This window comes from Hyaloscypha bicolor (assembly GCF_002865645.1).
Source record: "Hyaloscypha bicolor E unplaced genomic scaffold K444scaffold_92, whole genome shotgun sequence".
Lineage (NCBI taxonomy): Eukaryota > Fungi > Ascomycota > Leotiomycetes > Helotiales > Hyaloscyphaceae > Hyaloscypha > Hyaloscypha bicolor.
Genome location: NW_020194594.1, coordinates 366143 through 384401, shown reverse-complemented (window position 1 = coordinate 384401; position 18259 = coordinate 366143). Strand labels below are relative to the sequence as shown.

General features: G+C 48.1%; 7 protein-coding genes across 7 annotated transcripts; 4 read left to right on the top strand and 3 right to left on the bottom strand.

Moving 5' to 3' along the window:
* Positions 1-15: 15 nt before the first annotated feature.
* K444DRAFT_563751 (heat shock protein 90) lies at positions 16-2767 on the bottom strand. Its single transcript, XM_024877039.1, has 3 exons — positions 2609-2767; positions 2152-2431; positions 16-2104 (listed from the first exon to the last, which is right to left on the bottom strand). Exons 2-3 carry the CDS (start codon positions 2410-2412, stop codon positions 260-262), a joined length of 2106 nt encoding a protein of 701 aa, XP_024735321.1. The 5' UTR covers positions 2413-2431; positions 2609-2767; the 3' UTR covers positions 16-259.
* Positions 2768-4065: 1298 nt separating this feature from the next.
* On the top strand, positions 4066-5968 carry K444DRAFT_563748 (extracellular GDSL-like lipase/acylhydrolase). The gene is made up of 3 exons (XM_024877038.1): positions 4066-4664; positions 4714-5150; positions 5215-5968. The coding sequence occupies exons 1-3, from the start codon at positions 4497-4499 to the stop codon at positions 5897-5899; spliced, it is 1290 nt and encodes a 429-aa protein (XP_024735320.1). The 5' UTR covers positions 4066-4496; the 3' UTR covers positions 5900-5968.
* Positions 5969-6478: 510 nt separating this feature from the next.
* Positions 6479-6961, top strand: K444DRAFT_532026 (HET-domain-containing protein; the record flags this gene model as incomplete). Its single annotated transcript, XM_024875045.1, has 1 exon — positions 6479-6961. A coding segment is annotated over one exon (483 nt), but the record flags the coding sequence as incomplete, so codon positions are not given.
* Positions 6962-10688: 3727 nt separating this feature from the next.
* K444DRAFT_664494 (uncharacterized protein) lies at positions 10689-12090 on the top strand (the record flags this gene model as incomplete). Its single annotated transcript, XM_024886969.1, has 3 exons — positions 10689-11129; positions 11178-11386; positions 11433-12090. The coding sequence occupies 3 exons, from the start codon at positions 10689-10691 to the stop codon at positions 12088-12090; spliced, it is 1308 nt and encodes a 435-aa protein (XP_024735318.1).
* Positions 12091-12580: 490 nt separating this feature from the next.
* K444DRAFT_614195 (ankyrin) lies at positions 12581-13103 on the bottom strand. Its single transcript, XM_024880495.1, has 2 exons — positions 12846-13103; positions 12581-12630 (listed from the first exon to the last, which is right to left on the bottom strand). The coding sequence occupies exons 1-2, from the start codon at positions 13017-13019 to the stop codon at positions 12610-12612; spliced, it is 195 nt and encodes a 64-aa protein (XP_024735317.1). The 5' UTR covers positions 13020-13103; the 3' UTR covers positions 12581-12609.
* A 561-nt stretch (positions 13104-13664) lies between these two features.
* On the bottom strand, positions 13665-15098 carry K444DRAFT_643980 (beta-lactamase/transpeptidase-like protein; the record flags this gene model as incomplete). The annotated part of the gene is made up of 1 exon (XM_024884908.1): positions 13665-15098. One exon carries the CDS (start codon positions 15096-15098, stop codon positions 13665-13667), a length of 1434 nt encoding a protein of 477 aa, XP_024735316.1.
* Positions 15099-16365: 1267 nt separating this feature from the next.
* K444DRAFT_725641 (HET-domain-containing protein) lies at positions 16366-18206 on the top strand (the record flags this gene model as incomplete). Its single annotated transcript, XM_024888651.1, has 2 exons — positions 16366-16597; positions 16753-18206. Coding segments are annotated over 2 exons (1536 nt in total), but the record flags the coding sequence as incomplete, so codon positions are not given.
* Positions 18207-18259: the final 53 nt, after the last annotated feature.

Here is an 18259-nt window from a genome sequence, read left to right as displayed (position 1 = left end):
GCAATAGTGGACAATGGTGGAGGTAGTTTTTGTATTCTGCTCTGCTCTTTCTGAAAAAGTCTTAACGCATTGTTGTAACAAAGGTACATTTTTAGAGGAAGGATTATGCCATCATCGCGTGCAATGCAAACGAAGTGTCCAGATGGAAAAGCAGACTGCTCTCATGCAAAAAAGCGAGGATTGACCTTTCGTGAAATACCAAACCAATCAAACTCCGCCAAGATCCCCGCGCGAAAGCAAAGATTCTCATTATTTGCATCTAGTCGACCTCCTCCATGGCACTCTCAGCTGGCGCATCGCCCTCGGCCTCCTCGGCCGCAGTCTCCTCAGCAGTCTCAGGCTCCTCATCAACGTTCAGGCCGAGAGAGACGAGCTTGTGGATGCGCTCGGCAAATCCGGCGGGTTCCTCGATGGTGAAGCCAGAGACAAGGAGGGATGTCTCGAAGAGGAGTTGAGTGATGGATTTGACGGTGCGGTCGTTCTCACCATCAGCCTCAACCTTCTTCTTGAGCTCCTTGATGATCGGTGATCGGGGTGAGATCTCAAAGGTCTTCTTGGAAGACATGTACGAGCTCATTGAGGTATCACGGAGAGCCTGAGCTTTCATGATGCGCTCCATGTTGGCGGACCAACCGAATTGACCAGTGCGGATAGCGCAAGGAGCACCAACCAACTTGTGGCTGACAACGACCTTCTCGACCTTGTCACCCAAGACGTTCTTAAGAGCCTTAGCGAGACCCTCGAATTCCTTCTCCTCGGCCTCACGGGTCTTCTTCTCATCCTCGGTCTCCTCGAGCTCGAAGTCCTTGGTTATGTCGACGAGCTTCTTGCCATCGAACTCCTTGAGTTGAGTCATAGCGTACTCATCAATGGGGTCAACCAGGAAGAGAACCTCGAAGTTCTTCTCCTTGAGAGAGTCAAGGAATGGTGACTTAGAGACAGCCTTGAGAGACTCGCCGGTGATGTAGTACATGTTCTTTTGGTGCTCTTGCATACGGGTAACGTAGTCAGTGAGAGAAGTCATGTCATCGCCAGATTTGGTGGAGTTGAATCGGAGGAGCTTGGCAAGAGCTTGGCGGTTTTGGGAGTCCTCGTGGATACCAAGCTTGATGTTCTTGGAAAAGGCAGAGTAGAACTTGTCGAATTGCTCCTTGTCCTCGGCGATCTCACCGAAGAGCTCAAGAACCTTCTTGACGATGTTCTTCTTGATGACCTTCATGATCTTGTTTTGTTGAAGGGTCTCACGAGACAGGTTGAGAGGAAGATCCTCAGAATCAACGACACCCTTGACGAAGCTCAACCACTCAGGAATGAGATCGGTGGCATCATCAGTGATGAAGACACGGCGAACATAGAGCTTGATGTTGTTCTTGGTCTTCTTGGTCTCGAAGAGATCGAAAGGAGCACGCTTGGGAACGAAAAGGATGGCGCGGAATTCGAGTTGGCCCTCGACGGAGAAGTGCTTGACGGCAAGGTGGTCCTCCCAATCGTTCGAAAGGGACTTGTAGAAAGAACCATACTCCTCGGCGGTGATGTCGGAAGGATTGCGAGTCCAGATTGGCTTTTGCTTGTTGAGCTCCTCCTCCTCGATCTTGGTCTCCTTGATCTTCTTGGTCTTCTTCTCCTTCTTTTCTTCCTCGTCGTCTACCTCCTCGATCTTGGGCTTCTTGTCGTCGGCCTCGTCCTCCTTGGTCTCCTCCTCCTCCTCATCAGGAACCTCCTTCTCAGTCTCTTTGGAGACGTGGAGGTAGATTGGGTATGAGATGAACTCGGAGTGCTTCTTGATGACCTCCTTGATCTTGGACTCGTTCAAGTAATCGGTTTGCTCATCCTTGAGGTGCAGAATGATCTTTGTGCCACGGCCGAGCTGCTCGCCATCGGTGTCGGGTGTGAGTGTGAAAGTTCCACCGGCGCTGGACTCCCAGATGTATTGCTCATCATCATTGTGCTTAGAGACAACGGTGACACGGTCGGCAACGAGGTATGCAGAGTAGAAACCGACACCAAATTGACCGATCATGGAAATGTCAGCGCCTGCAGTCAGGGCCTCCATGAACTGCTTGGTGCCGGATCGTGCAATCGTGCCGAGGTTGTTGACGAGATCCTGCGCATGTTAGAAGTGGTTCACTTTTCGGGTGGCAGATTACTTACAGCCTTGGTCATGCCAATACCGGTATCGCGGATTGTGAGGGTTTTGTTCTCCTTGTCGGGGATGATGTCGATGCGGAGATCCTTGCCGGTCTCCAGCTTACTTGAGTCGGAGAGGGCCTCATATCGGATCTTATCGAGGGCATCGGAGCAGTTGGAAACAAGCTCCCGCAGGAAGATCTCCTTGTTGGAGTAAACTGTGTTGATGATCAAGGAGAGAAGCTGAGAAATCTCAGCCTGGAACTCGAAGGTTTCGCCAGGCATGGTTGCGTTTGTCTCGTTTCTGGAGGAAAAAGCGTCAGCAGATGATCTTGGAGGGTATTAAGATGATTGCAAGGTGATGCAACAGTGGAGGAGAGAATTGGACAGCTTGTCAAAGCTCTCTAGATGTGAGGCTGAGCGCCAAACGGAGCTCTAGGCAGCGGGATGGGAAGATAAGGGGAGGGTTATTAAAGCTTACCTTTAGCTATTCGTGAGGTCGTAGAAGGATTGAGGTTGGGCTGCACAAGAATGAGGTAGAGGGTATCTTGTTGGTGGTATGAAGAGAAAAGGTTTGTTTGTGGAGGAAAATCGAAGAAATATAGACGACGAGAGTCGATTCTTAGCGTCGACCCCTGGCGCGATTCGATGAGTTTCCATCCTCAGAGAAAAAAATCGCCAGCCTTGAGCAACGTCAACATCAACACAGCGCCTCGCACAGCAAATTCTCCAAGTATGCCTCGCCAATTCAAAGCATTGGATCCTTTAATTATCTTCTGATGGTCAAGATAGCATTACATGCTCCCAAAAACACATTGAACATCGCCGTTTCCATGGCAATTCTGCTCTTCTTCCTGTGCCTCCAGCCACAGGACGAACCGTGCATCTTATGTCACGTGCTACGGAGAAGGCTGAAAGGCTTCCATGTTCGTCGATTGACTTAGATCCATCTAGAACATTCTTTCTTGGGTGAATGTGGGGAGAACGCCGATCTCCTTCGTCGGCGTGCGCTCTCCTCTCGGTCGATCTTGTTCACCTTCTTAAGGTGTGGATGAACATGAGTGCCCTTGATCGCCTTATCTACTGAGCTGAATGTTTCATTTTGATTGGTTGAAGTATTAAGTCTGAGTTTGCCCCCTTTCACCTCAGAATTGCGTTGTCCCTTCCCTGGCAGGTTCGCTGTATCTTCATCTTCGTGATATCAAGGTTTCCAACCTGAAAACTCCAACTCTTGCTGGCTTTTTGGCTCAAGATTCCTCCAGTTTCCATCTCCCCCAGGCTGAGACACTGAGGTTGTACAGAAATGCAGCCCGGTGCTTCGCCTTGCACCGAAAAGGGGCGAGGTGCATTTCTCGGCTCCGATGAGCAGGCATCAACGTCTTCGTGATACTCCCCATTGCGCAAGCCAGACGCGGGGATTATTTTATTAGGTCACTTCCATTTTATTATTTCTGTGTCAATTTTCAACATCGAAGGTTCGTGGTTGTACTTTCTCCGGCCATGAAGTCATGGCCACATCATGATCACATGCGGATCCTAGTTCAGCTCCGAATTGTATGAAAAAGACTCAAGGATGGATTCCCATTGTTCGTTATGCTCTGAAATCTTTTCAAGCACCTCCCTCGTGCCTTTCGGGTCTCCTTTTCCCGGTCTTAGCCGTTAGCATCAAAGCTGGGTACCCTGTCACGTGCTAAGAGCTGATAGCTTCGATGAACCGTCTTTTTAGGTCGATTGAATTGTTGCTGGATGTTGTACTAATTGATCCAGACTGTCGAATTATTTGAGCTCTGAATCTGTGGTGGTTCATTTGTGTTGAGCGTACGGGCCAGGCACGTGTTGACCAACTAAAACCCTAATTCAGCCTGAATATCAGGGAAAAGGTTCGGGAACCTCTCGCCGAAAACCTGACTACCCCGCCATACTTCGCATGGATGAATAGTTTTTCCGTCTTTCTGGCACGTCATATACCTGAGATCAACACGCCCCTTTCCAACAAAAGAGATGGTTGGTGGACGGTGCCATATCCTCCCAAGCAATTTCTCATGCGTGGTTGTACAACGGGACAAGTGTCCGCCTGCTCGGAAGGCACGTAATGCTGGGATGGGCACATATATGCCCCACATTGTCCGCGTGCTGGAGAGTAACGGATCAATGGATGTAGATTGAAAGTCTGTTGGCACTGTACCTGAACTAGAATATCAGGCTGAAAAGTTCGGCCTTTCATTCTTCCCTCCCCAATTTCCAAACTAGAAGAATTCAATTCTTTTCGCGGTCGTGGGGACACCCTGGGATTGTTTAAATGTGTTCGTTCTCCCAGATGGTAGACATTGGAGTGCTTCCCTTGCTCGTTGCTCATTGTCGTCGTGAAAATGCCTGTCTCTCGCTTCAATTGGGTTGTTGCCATTGCTGCTCTGCTTGCTATATTCAGCAGTGCTGAAGGGAAGCATCTTCGGAAACGACAGGATGGTCATTGGGTTGATACATGGGCGTCGATGCCGCAGCTCACTGAACCTGCAAATCTTCCTCCAGCACCATATGTAAGTTCGTCATGACTTCAATTGACAGGAAAAGCTGAGCGTTCATCAGAACCAAAGTGGCTCCGTCTTTGTAAACTCAACAATCCGCCAGACGATACACACCTCAATTGGCGGGGACAAGATCAGGATTCGGATTTCCAACGCATTTGGAGCCACAAATCTCCCAATCACAGCAGTGACCGTCGCTCTCCCATTCAATGGCTCTGCAGGAGTCTCTGCGATTCAAACAAATACTCTGCATACCGTTACGTTCAGCGGCAGCCCGAACTACACCGTTCCGAATGGTGCACTGGTTGTCTCTGATCCAATCAACTTTCGAGTTGCGCCAACATCTATGTTGACAGTAACGATATATTTGAAAGATGGACAAACAACGAATTTCATTACTTCGCATCCAGGAAGCAGGACCACAAGTTGGATGGCGTTTGGGAACCAGGTGTCTACAGCTAACATTACGGATTCGAACAGACAGAGCGTTCAGCATTGGTAAGCTTCCGTTTCTTTCACTTCATTTTCCTAAAAGTGAGAAGCCTGAACTCGGGTGAAATAGGTACTTCCTCTCTGCAGCCGAAGTCTATACCTCCCGGGACTACAGCTCCTTCGCCATCGTAGGTGACAGCATCACCGACGGCCGCGGCAGCGACAACGACAAAAATAACCGGTGGCCCGACCTGGTCCTTGCCCGCATGCAAGCCAACAAAGACACCTCCTCCATCGCCTTAATTAACCAAGCAGCAGGCGGAAACCGCATCCTCTACGACGGGCTCGGCCCCAACGCCCTCGGCCGAATCGACAGAGACGTGCTCTCCCACAGCGGCGTCGAATACGCCATGATATTTGAAGGCGTAAACGACATTGGGACCGGCGCCACTGACGCCGTCTCACAAAAAGTAGTCGGCGACCGTCTCATCGCGGCTTTCAAGCAGATGGTTATCAGACTCCAAGCAGCGGATATCACGGTCTTCGCGTCGACGATCACGCCGTTTAGCGCGCCGGGGTACAATGTTACGATGGAGAGTTATAGCGACCCGGAACGCGAGAAGACGAGGCAGAGGGTCAATAAATTTATTAGGGAGAGTGGGATTTTTGATGAGGTGGTTGATTTTGATAAGATGTTGAGGAATGAAACGCATCCAGAGCAACTGCAGGCTGCGTTGCAGGGAGGTGATTATTTACACCCTAATGGGGCGGGGTATAAAAAGATTTCGGATGCGTTTCCATTGGCTATCTTCTGATGGAGAGGGGGTGGAGGAGAGGCAGGATAAAGGCTAAATGCATCCCAGTTAATACTCTATATATTCGCATGCCATTTTTTTGTTCAAGAACCCAAGGCAGCCGATGCAATTGACCATAAGCAAGCCACACCCTTAAGTTTACATGATTGGTTGCCGTCAACTGAAAGTTCAGCCTCGTTGGCTGGCTTGGGCTAATTTTAGCTTTCCACCTTTTACTTTTTCGAGGCTTTAAAGTTCTCACTTCAACATGAAGATCCCTCGACCATGTTCTCTGCGTTGGCAATACGTCGCAGCACAGCTGCTGAAATAATTAACCGTACTTGTCCGTAGCCAACCTCTCTCCAGTTCTATCGCGGTGCAGGGACTTACTGAGCGAATCCGCATCACCTGGCTATTGACACTGCGCACATCGGATCTGAGCCTTGCTTCAGATGGATCCGCATGAGGTATTTTCCTCCATTTCCAGAGATCATTTGGTGAGTCTAACATAGGGAGACATTGGCACAGGATTCATCCCCCCAGGGCATTGAAAGACCAGCTCGGCAAGACGAGCCGGCCATGAATAAAGAAGAGTCGCCGATGGGTGAAGCATCACAGCAGCCTCGGGAGCAGCTCCAACCCCTCATCGAGCAAGAGCACAGCACGAATGCATTCTACTCCAATCTCAAGGATACCGATGAGATTCGCCTACTTTACCTCGAGCCCAAGACGAGCGGCGAGATCATCAACTGCGCGTTGAAGCATGCAAGGCTATCCAACCTGCCTAAGTACGAGGCTCTCTCCTACATGTGGGGTCCAAAGGATGTCCGGACAGAGCACTCGATCAGTATCGACAACTCCAACTTCTGTGTCAGAGAGAATCTTTGGCTAGCCTTGCAGCATTTGCGCCTCGAAACTGAGACCAGAGTGCTATGGATCGATGCTATTTGTGTTAACCAACATGAAACGCAGGAACGGAACCATCAAGTCTCTCAAATGGGAATTATCTTCAAACAGGCTGTCATGGTAATTGTTTGGCTTGGTGACGCCGATGATACCAGCGCGCTCGCTTTCCGATTTATATGCCTTGGTGAAGGCCGTGCGTATATTGTTCAAACAGACGATTCAGCGACGTTGCTAGAAGGAAACAACAAGCTGAAAGTTATTGAAACCATTTTCCTTAAAGACTACTGGAGGAGGTTATGGATAATTCAGGAGTTCTCGATGGCACGGGATTATATGTTGCAGTGCGGCAATAACATTTGCACCAGGTTTCGGCTTTGTTACTTTTTGGATGCAATTGGACAAATTTTGAAATATCCTCCCACAAAACCGGTTCTGTCCAAGGAAAGGGTAGAAATCGCTCGAAGAATTAGCCAGAACATTCCAGCACGACTTGTTCAACAGCGGGCCATGCGGCGAAAGGACTCCGGCAATACATTCGGTAATGATCATACATCCGAACTGGTACCTCAACCATTGTTCAACCTATACGCGGAATATAAAGCGGCAGAATGCCAGGATCCGCGAGATAAGATATTTGGTCTGCACAGTTTGGCATCTGCTTGTTGCAAGGAAGAGATTCCAGTGAACTACTCTCTATCATGGGGAGAAGTTTTCAGGACTCTTGTTCGACATCAAGTTTCTCATCCCTCGATCGCACCTAAGGGTTTGAGGAAAACTCCTCAGTCAACGGTCAAAGAATTTCAGGAAATTTACCGCGCTCTGGCAAGCATTTCTAGGGATTATGACCAAGAAAAGTCATCTGCAAAATTCACCTTCGCTATCAACAATTTCGTTGAGAGAATAGAACAAGTCAATCCCGATGACGAGAGAAAAGTACGGGGATATATCAGAGGCCGTATATATTACTCAAGTCCATTATTTTCTTCGAAGAGCGTCACGACAATGACAGTCCCGGTACCAAACATTACCTCAGGGACCGAAATACAATTGAGGCATATTTGCAGTCAATTTGAGAAAAGGGATTCCGCATTTGCTACTTGGCTTGGAAAGAAGTTAACTTTATCGTTGAGACTTCCTCGTCTGAATACTAGGGCTGCACGCCGGCATCCACATGTGTCAAGTGAACTGGATCTGGTGGATTCATTCTCCGCTCAAGATGTAGCGCTTAATCTTGACGATCCGCGCTTCACGCCACTTGAGAAGAAGATTATGCATTGCTTGGGCGTCGAGATGCCGAGGACAGCACCAGCAAATGCTACGAGGCAAAACTTCTTGAACTTATTGTACAGTGCCCACCGGGCTTCCTCACGAGAGGATGTTGTACTTGCTTTGGAAGAGACTGGGTTGATCATATTCGCGCCTCCATCCACGAAAGTTGGAGATCTGGTTTGCCAATTTCCAGATTCGGATATCCTAGCCTTGATAACTCCTAGTGATATAGGGCGTGTTTTTGGTTCCGTGAAACGAGCTGTCAATTTTCTAGCAGCACCCCCCTCTACCACAGCGGCTCTCTGTGGGAAAACGGAGAGATTCTGTGACAGAGACGAGAAACGTGGAATTTTCCTTACCTTGGAGGTGCCAGAAATAATGAGGCTCTGTAAATCATCCGAAACGCCGAATGGAAAACATAACATACCGACAGAAGGAGTTGGGGACAGAATGAGTGGGAGACAGAAGATTCTGAGCAAAGTTTTGTTGAAAGGGTTAGGAGGTTAAAGTGTTATAAGTGCTCTACGCAATGCGACTCCCGAGGCCGTCGATCCAGCCAGACTTATCACATTAATAGGATGACAGTCAATGCCGCATCTATCCTCTGAGAGACGAGAAATTTCTATATGAGAGTGGAGGGGCGTATAATGGAGAGAAATATGAACCTTCAATACACAGGCAGAGGTCGCCAAATCGGTCGCTTACAGTTATGGAGCAGGTCATCGTGCCCTTCATACCTCAATCCGTTCCCGCTCCAGTGCAGGATAGTCCGAAATCTGCCATTTCGACGTCTTGCTATCCCAACACTTCCTCTGACCAAGTCGGAAGGATGCTGCTCTCTTTGCAAACGCATGCAGGATCCATATTCCCTAATTCGATCTGGGGAGAATCAGAGACTCGAACCTCTCGCTACCACCGTGATTGGAAGTAGCTATGGGCTTCAAAATTTCTTCATGGTACCTTGACCCCTGTACCATAGCTGCTGTCCACGACGAGTTGTCTTTCTCGCGCAATGTCACAATCTCACCCGCCAAGATATAGGCCCCTATCAGACTCCATGCCACTCCGAAACCTCCTGCTGTCTGCGAGCATGCCAAATCACCAAGCGGAACTACTCTGACCTTCGGCCAGGAGCCCTTGGGAAGACGAGCCTCTATGAGCGGTGTACAATCTAGGTCGACTGCATGCGAGGCATGTCGCAACCCTTCCAAGTTCAGAACTTCTTCTTGAACATAGTCCGAACTGTAGCAATAAACTCGTGTATTGGACAAGAACAGCGACCACGCTGTCACGTTTTCGGAATCTACTCTCGCTCAAGTTCTCTCTCAACTACTCTGATGGACCCGGGGAATCTACACTTTCTTCAAAAGCTTTATAGCCCGGCTTTCCGGTGTTCAAAATCTGACCGAGCTTTCAATGATATGGCTCGGCACCAGTTCTATTGAGTTTGCAAACTTTGTCAAGCTGTTCTCCTTGCCATCCTTGCGCGTACTCTATCTGAGCGACTTCGTCTTTGATGAAGCATGCGGAAGTGATGGTGACGACAACATTATTCCTCACATCCCAATAGAGCTCAGTCAAAAATCAGGAGTCAAAAATCTCACTCTGACTCTTGCGTGCATGGAGTCAGGTCCCTTGATTGCTTTTCTTCAACTGCCAGGCGCCCTGGAGAAGTTTGCGTTCGGGTTTGTGGCTGAAGACATACCACCGCAACCCATCCTGGAGCTACCACAACCCGTCTCCAGGACAATTTTACGATCTTCTGTACCCCACCGGAATTCACTGAAAGAGATGGGTATTGTCGGGTGCAGAGATGTGCGGAATGCAGATTAAACCGCGCGCTGCGCACAGCAGGTATTGAGAGACTTTCCAGTTTTGAAAAAGCTGGGCTGTCCTGCTGAGACCCTGAACGCTCATGGGACTCGGAAGAGAGCATGTGGGCTAAGACCTCGTGGTATGGAGGCGGGATACATGAGATGCTTCCTGCGCACTTGGAGACTTTGAGGTTTATATTTACGACGATTGGTCTATTAATGAGTGGGGTTTGGATTTTTTGAGTTCGTTTGAGTGAAAATTTTGGAAGTTGTCGACACTGAGGGAGATTTGGGTGGAATACTGGGTTGCTGGAGATATGATTGATGTTGATTTGCCGCAGGACCGTCTATAAGTTATCACGGGCATGATCGAGAACTTGAAGCTTGGGGCCGGAAAGTAGGTATTGACTTGAAAGTCCGAGCGGATAAGAAAAATGAGATGAATCTGGAATGAAAGCAAATCACTCTTGGCGACTTCATGGGCAGTGGTATGTGGCAGATGCGGAATGCTGCATAAGTATGGAGCCGTGGAAGAAAACCCGTTTGTCTCCGATCAGGCGAGGCGCTCAATGATTGGGAGCAAAGTCGGCGAGCCGAATTGGTCCGTTTGCTTCTGTTGACTTTACCCTCTTTCCATTTCTTTGATTTTATCTTTTCTCCTGGCTTCTATACGCTGCGGTGGATGTATTTAGACCCAGTGCGGGCCTCCTCAATACCTTCTGAGTTCGCCATTCAACTCTCTTCAGCACACAACTTCCTCACAAGTAGGTGGGATATGCTCAATGATCTTTGCACTCTTCTAACAGCAAGCAGTCATCAACATGGAAGAACGCGGGAGATACGACGTCCAAAGCAACAGCGAGCCCAAGGGTGCTCAGCAATCCGACTTTCCACTGTACGAGTACATTCGACTGAACATTCTGCTCAACAGAGTTCCAGCAGATGATACCTTTGAGGTCTTCTACCGACAGTGCAAGCACTTGATGAAACAGATCAAGGATACTGGAGTCTTGCCCGATGACCGTACCGACAATATTATTCTCTGCATGTCGAAAAAGAGTTGGGACTTTGAGGATATATCAAATCGCTTGAGGCTTCTAGGTGGAGAGCTGACGAAGGAGAAATTGTATGAATGGCTTGTCAGCCAGGACAACGAAGAAGAGATGGACCATCACAGTAGGTGTCCCATATCCGCTACCTCAGCGCCTTCAGCTTCCTCATCTACTCCGTGCACGTCTCTACGTGGCGAGAGGCACGCTCAAGTAAGCTTTTCTCCTCCTTTTTATCTTTGTTTCTGCTGAAATCCAAAGACTTCTTCTCAAGCCACAACCGAACCGAAGCAAACGCACCCGAATATTATCTTCACGAACGAAGGTCGTCTTGCAACATGCCAAAGCATAATTCACAACACCCAGGAGAAGATAATCCACCTGCGACATGAACAGTTCAACGATATTTATATGGAGTTCAAGCAGCTGTGCGAGATCTCATACGGTGTGGCCAAGGGTGAGATGGCAAGGTTCGTTCTGCCGCTCCTCAACGCCATTCTGGCTAAGACAGGAAAGACTTCTCATCGGCTACCGCGATCCAGCACGCGCTGTGCAACTCCACGAGGCCGTATCTGCCTTCCCGTCCGAAATTCCAATACCTGGGCTAGCTAAGACCATCGAAATCTTGACAAAAGCCGGGATAGAAGTCCTCCACATCTTCCTTGACGTCGTGACCGTGTTCGGTAACTATCAGGAGAACAACCCAAGGGAGCGCGCTATGGCTCGGAGGGAAGGCGACATGATGAAGAAAGTGTACGCAGCCAAGGAAGCAGAGTGGAAGCGTTTCGATGTTCAAATTGCAGGCTTGGAATCGACCATCTCCCGCTTCGAGAAAGAAATCGAGCTCATCAAGCAGGGCAAGAAGTGGGACACGGAGGCACAAAAAGAGATGCTGGAGACTGAGAAAGAGAAGACTGAGAAGTTGATTAAGGAGATGATGAAGAAGGAGAGGGAAAAGTGCGATGCGATTGGCTGCGATTGTGTTGAGAAGGAGAGATTAGGTAATTTGATCGCTCCTGGTTTGGGCAGTAAGGCTAGGGATGATGTTGATCGGAAGAAGATTGTGGAGATTCTGAACGGTGGGGAGCCGTGGAAGGAGCAGAATAGTGACGCCTTTTTTGAGAAGTTCAAGGAGCAGCAGTTTGGAAGGAACGGACGAGGACGGCGCTATTAATAAGGGTGTGCTAGATGAATCCTGGGAGCTGTCGGCGGTTGAAGCAAACCCAATTAATTTTCCTTGAAGGAACCTAAACCACTCATTCACAACATCTTCATTCACTTTCCCTTCAAACTGTAGCAGGTCCCACCTTCTTTGTATTCTGAATAATATTGAGTTCGTGCAAGGATTTCACTAATAGAAAATAACGTGAATGTTGTTGTTGAAAGGCACGCGCCTCCATGCAATGCGACGTCATTTTTGAGCAGCCCCTTCCTTTAATTTAGCGACACTGTCCCGATAGTCAGCGTCAGTGCGGGGTCATGCGGGGTAACAAAGTGGTCTATATAGAACCTTGGCATATCTCTCCATCACAACAGAAATATCATTATATGTACAATTTTATACAGAAAACCAGCTTCCCCTACAACGCCCCCGAAAAGCTATGTACAAAAAATCTCCGCAGAACACTCTCAAGCTCAACCCAAGGGTGGAAAGGTGACGAGGTCAATCAATCCTGGTAATGCAATAAATTGTCTACAAAGGCTGGAAGAGATTGTAAGAACCCCTTCCTTTTATATGTATCTCTTCGCTTCATTCCTCGCTTCGTTCCCTCACAAGGCGTCTCGATATCATAAATTAAGCGTCCATCTAATATCAGCACTCTGCTCAAGGAGAGCAAGTATTGTACCCTCGGAGCCGCTAGTTGCGGCTAGATGCAAAGCTGTCATGCCCGAGTCATCTTTCAAGTCTAACTGTGCACCTTTTTGTAGTAAGAGTCGTACAATCTGCTCTTGTCCCTTCTCGCAAGCTAGGTGCAATGCTGTGCGACCAGAATCGTCTACCGCGTCTGGGTGGGCGCCGTGAGCTAGAAGGACATTCATGACGGAGACGTGGCCACTGAGGACGGATTGGTGGAGTGGCGTGTTGCCGCAGTTGGGAGGCATGGTGGAGAGTAAGAAGTTGGGGTCTAGGCCGGATCAGCTTGTGTATTCTGTTATTGATATTAGCACGAGTCCATCCAATTTATGAAATTAAATACCGAGACTTCAAGCTTACTTGTGGATGTGGGATCACGGGATTTGTGATCATTTTTTGGGAGTCCCCTGACTCGAGGCTCATGAAATGTGATGATGGTGTTTGACCTCCCATGCTGTAAGAAGTCTCTGGTGGGGTTGGTTCTTGGGAGTCTTTACTGTACAGTACATACTCCCGCGCATCTGGCCGGCGACTTCTTCACTTGGTGGTGATGAGGTACCAGAGTGTTCTGTTATTTGAATGGCTGAAGAGCCAGTAAGGGAGGATATATGTATGAGCCTTGCGGAATATTTCTTTATTGAAGATTATTGTCTTGAAGATAGAATAATTAGTTTTACTTATGAGGATATGGAAGAAAAATCTGAAATTCATGATTATCGTTGAGAAGGTCTTTTAGATTGTCAATTGTTAATCAACGTATATTCAAGTTGAGATCTATCCCACCTCTCTTATAACGTCATTCACCCTCCTGCACCCAAATCTCCAAAAGGCCTTACAACACGATTCTTACTACCCAAATCTTTATGACAGTTTCTACGTCATACCAGCTTTATCTACTTGACGCGGCGGAGAGTGCTTTTTGTTTCACTACCACCATCCCACAACACAACCAAGAGCTCCCCCTCTTGTTCTTGAAAACTCATCATCATTGCCAATCCCTCCAGTACCATATTCAATTCCATCTTTGGGTGCTTCATTGCCGGCATCGCAGCAGCTATGAGCTTAATGGCAGACAAGTTCCGAAACCTCGCCATAGCTTGGCTTTCTGCACCCTCCTCAATCTCCCAGCCGTTAGACCATATCCCTATCCATCTCACCCACCTGTCATCGATCTCGTGGCTTTTCAGTGCGAACGGTATCGTGACCACGGGATTCCCGTACCAGTATGGGATCGAGCTCCATCCTTTGATGTACGCAATTGCATTCACTACCTTAAAACAAATGTCTATCCCAGCCGCGGAATTCGTCATAACAGCAATGCCGCAGTCCGTATCGAGAATCGGCACAACTGCATTCCAATCTTTTGCAGCGCCAAAGTCTAGGTTTGCATAGCCAACAAGAAAACACCGCCATCCCGGCTCGTTGGATCCTCCATGACCAAAAGCAATCCCAGGTTCCCGAGGAGCAAACCATCCCATTGCCATCGTTCCAGAGATCTCCGTCAGCATTTCTTGTGCAACCTCTTTGTGAAGCAATCCAGTATGATCGTTGACCCTCAGTGATCTCTGCAAAGCACGGACGAGTTTCAGAAGGTCTGTAGGAGTAGTCCACAGTCCAGCCGCTGCTTGTTCCGGGTTTGCCCGATAGGGAACCTCGCAGGCCGTAAAGCCCGTGTACTGCGCGATAGCATAATTTTCCTCCTGGGGAATAGCGTAAAAGGATCTGTGCATGCTTAGAGGATCGAGAACCAGTTCCCTGACGAGGTCTGGGAAAGCTTGATTTGTGATGTGCTCAAGAATCAGTTGCAGGACTGTCATACCACCGCCTGAGTATGAGAATCGATGTCCTGGCAGACCCTCTAGATGCACGTGTTTGGTGTTGATCCCACCTTTACCGGCGAGTACATCCAGAGGCGATGGTATATTGCTAGTGTAGCCCGGGAACGCATGCTGGGACAGTCCGGAGGTGTGACTCATAAGCATTCTGATTGTAATCTCTCCCAAAAGATGCTTGGTTGACGGTGTTTCCAGTACTTCCATAACCGATATAGGAAGAAGTGCGGCGATTTTGTCATCGAAGCTGAGCTTTCCCTGCTGGACTAGGATTGCGGCCGAGACACAAGCTACCGGCTTTGATATGCTGCAAGCCTGGAACAAGGTGTCTTGATTGTGACCTTCCGTTGCAATACAGTGTGAAGATATTTCTGCATCATCTAGAATTCCGATTGATGTGGATGGGCTGCCTAAAGTTGCGAGAGCGGCTTCCGATGAGGCACAATTGTCAAACTGATGTTTAATGATCTCCCGAAGAAGTTCGAAAGCTTCCATTGTCGCCGTCTTTTCTGTTGAATGAAATATTGTCTGTCGAATACATTAATGATCGGCTCGTCGGTTTCGATGTAATATACCATTCTGAATAATTGTAGTGGTAATTAATGAAGACGGTGATTTGGGGAAAATGTAAAACGACCTTTATACAAAAATGGGGTAATCAGTCTAGCGTACTCCCCTCGATTCAATACGTGGAGATAGGCGGAGTCGTAGTTTTTAGTCGAATATATAATTATCGCATTATAGAAGCTATCTTTGGTCCTTATATATATATATATATCCTCATTCTTCGACTTGGAGTTTTTCTAATGGGATTTCGAGGCTTATCGTACGGCCATACAAACCCCTACCAAGTGGCGATAGCGCTAGAAAACGCGGCAGAATCGGGCTTATCAATTGAAATTGCGGACAGTGAGACGCTCGATTCGTCTGTCCGGAGGCGCTTCGGGATGTCTGCATTTGCATTTGTTAGGCAATTTGACGGATGTGGAGACTGGTGTAAATTCTGAGTACATTCTTGATTATAAAAGCGTTATAGAACTGGTTCTAACTTGGGGTTGAAAAGTCCATTTTCTTTTAGTCAAAAATCAGGCAGACATAACCTGGTGGGTCCTCATTCGCACCCCTGTAACTCACCTGGTGGAGCATACAGGTTAACCCGGTGCGCTGCTTACCGCATTCTTCGACTAAGAATAACCAGCCTGTACGTCGGTAAGTATCAAATGACTTTGATTGGAGTCGTTTGCAGCTCTTTTGAAATACCATTGGTCGGTGGTGGTGGTGGTGTATCCATCCTGCAGCCGTGATAGGTCCGGCTCCTGCGGGTGACAGGCAAGATTCTGCCTTGGGCTTTCGCAACAAGCATTAAATAGCGCATGAAGCAGAAGCTCGATATCAGTTGCCATACACGTGATTCTCCTCATTAGGTTAGCTCAGCTGCAGAGGCATATAAACCCTCCGCTGAACCACATATCTTGCACTTTAGACATCTCAATCTATATCAACTTTACCCTTATATTTTGAAACTTAATTACAGAATTCCACTCCCTTCGTACCCCCAATGAGCTCATCAGTTCTCCATCCAACCACCTAACATCCGTCTTCCCCACTCTTACGCTCTAATTGACGACATATCACTGGCCAGTAAGCGCCTCAAGGAAGGATAAGCAACCTTCAGGAACCAAGCGGCCATACAAATCCAACCGGCGTTAAGCAGCATCGCCTCTGCGACTATCTTTCGAAGGAAACGTTGTCGCCATGTGGCTTGTCAACTGTAGAACTCTTAAGCTCGAACATCCCGAAGTATGCCATTCTCTCCCATGCATGGGAGAAAGAAGAGGTCAGGTTCCAAGAGCTGGATAGTCTTGCTCTACATTACCCTACACAGTCGCCACAATTGAGGAAACTCATATACAAAACGAGACCTAAGGGCTACCACAAGATTTATGAGACCTGTCTTCGAGCCGTCAAGCGCAATCTCCAGTACGCATGGATTGGTAGGTATCCTCTAAGTTATTACTCCCACTTCCAGATTGTTTTAGGAGCTATGAGACATGAATCACTTCCTATATGATGGCTGGTCGTCTTGACTTAGATTTAGTCCTCTCAAATATCTACAAGTATCAATGCTAATTCGGAAATCTTCCGCTAGACACCTGCTGCATCAACAAGGAAAGCAGTGCGGAGCTGACGGAAAGCATCAATTCCATGTTTCAATGGTACCAAGATGCTGTAGAATGCTATGTCTTCCTCTCCGACTTGCCCGCGGGGACGACGTCCTCAGAGGGGTTTGCCGGGTGTAAATGGTTCACTCGAGGCTGGACACTGCAAGAGTTAATCGCTCCAACGACAGTCCTTTTTCATAACCAATCGTGGAAGTACCTGGGGACAAAGGAAGAGTTTTGTGATGAGATATCATTGATAACAAACATAAACAAGGAGGTTTTGGAAGGGTCTGCCCAGCTATGGAATGAGTCCGTAGCCGCCAGAATGTCATGGGCTGCGCATCGGGAGACAACACGCATCGAAGATCTTGCCTATTGTTTATTGGGCATTTTTGAGGTCAACATGGCGATGATATATGGCGAGGGGCAAAATGCGTTCCGTCGACTACAAGAGGAAATTGTTCGGCAGAGCAACGATCTTACCGTCTTTGCCTGGAATCAGGCGTCAGGAGAGGAGGCCGATTCGGGAATCTTCGCACAATCACCAACTTTATTTGGAGGGAGCGGGATTATTGAGCCTATTGATCAAGCACTATTGGACCCCGAGTTCTCTCTGACAAATAAAGGCTTGAAATTTGATAACTTTAAGCTACTCTGGACGGAGTCGAGGAAAGAAACTAGGGGTGGGGAACGAGGATGCCGGAAAACCTACGCCCTCCCGTTAGGGAATCGCAAAAAGAAGTGGATCGCAGTGCCACTTCGAAAGATTGGACCAGGTCTCTTCGTTCGGAATGGAAGCTTAATCACGATCTCCTCGAATAGTGGCGATGGAGTAGCAGTTAACTTCTATTTACACATGACTCCATCTTATTCCCACTTCTTTGAAGACTCAAGGCTAAAGGAAGCGGTGATGTTCCCCAAAGCTCAATTCAAGATCCAGGAGGTTGTCCCCAAAAGCCATTGGGAGGAGGCGAACTCGCTATTCTTTGCCCCAGTAGAGAATCTCAAGCTTGTTCTAGCCGCTTCCGGAAGTATCACTCTGGGGGGTTCGGCAGTTCAAGTTGTTGTGTGTATTGACGAGGTCGAAATCTATGTAGATGGAACTGAGTATCAAATATCAGCATCGATCAACAAAGGAGTTGTCTCTTCTATATCAAAGTATAGCATCTATTCTGTCAGCTTCGCAGTTCAGACAATTTCGCAACCGCCACCGTCCTCGCCATCGTCGGACAGGAAATCAAACCAGGATTCGGGAGTCTCGACAGTCTTCCCACGAATGCATCGTCTTTAAATCCAAAGTTCGAAGGAAACTGGATCCTCTTGACGCTCGAACCACCGAAACAGTGCTTGACCACAACCCCGCACACCCTCAACTACGTCTCGCCCAGGAAGTAGAGCATTGATTAGGAAAGCCACGCCGGATAGCTCCAGACAAGTCTTCGTTCTAACATTTGTGGTGATTTCTATGCTGTCCTTTTAACTTCCAGGTTGCCA

Bases quoted from the DNA above. Each gene is read 5' to 3' on its own strand.
- K444DRAFT_614195 (XM_024880495.1), bottom strand. From the start codon at position 13,019: ATGCCTCCCAACTGCGGCAACACGCCACTCCACCAATCCGTCCTCAGT. The intron at 12,631-12,845 runs CTACAAAAAGGT...AGGGGTTCTTAC, and splicing joins AGCAGATTGTACGACTCTTA to AATCTCTTCCAGCCTTTGTA.
- K444DRAFT_563748 (XM_024877038.1), top strand. From the start codon at position 4,497: ATGCCTGTCTCTCGCTTCAATTGGGTTGTTGCCATTGCTGCTCTGCTT. The intron at 4,665-4,713 runs GTAAGTTCGTCA...AGCGTTCATCAG, and splicing joins ATCTTCCTCCAGCACCATAT to AACCAAAGTGGCTCCGTCTT. The intron at 5,151-5,214 runs GTAAGCTTCCGT...CGGGTGAAATAG, and splicing joins AGACAGAGCGTTCAGCATTG to GTACTTCCTCTCTGCAGCCG.
- K444DRAFT_563751 (XM_024877039.1), bottom strand. From the start codon at position 2,412: ATGCCTGGCGAAACCTTCGAGTTCCAGGCTGAGATTTCTCAGCTTCTC. The intron at 2,105-2,151 runs GTAAGTAATCTG...TAACATGCGCAG, and splicing joins GTATTGGCATGACCAAGGCT to GATCTCGTCAACAACCTCGG.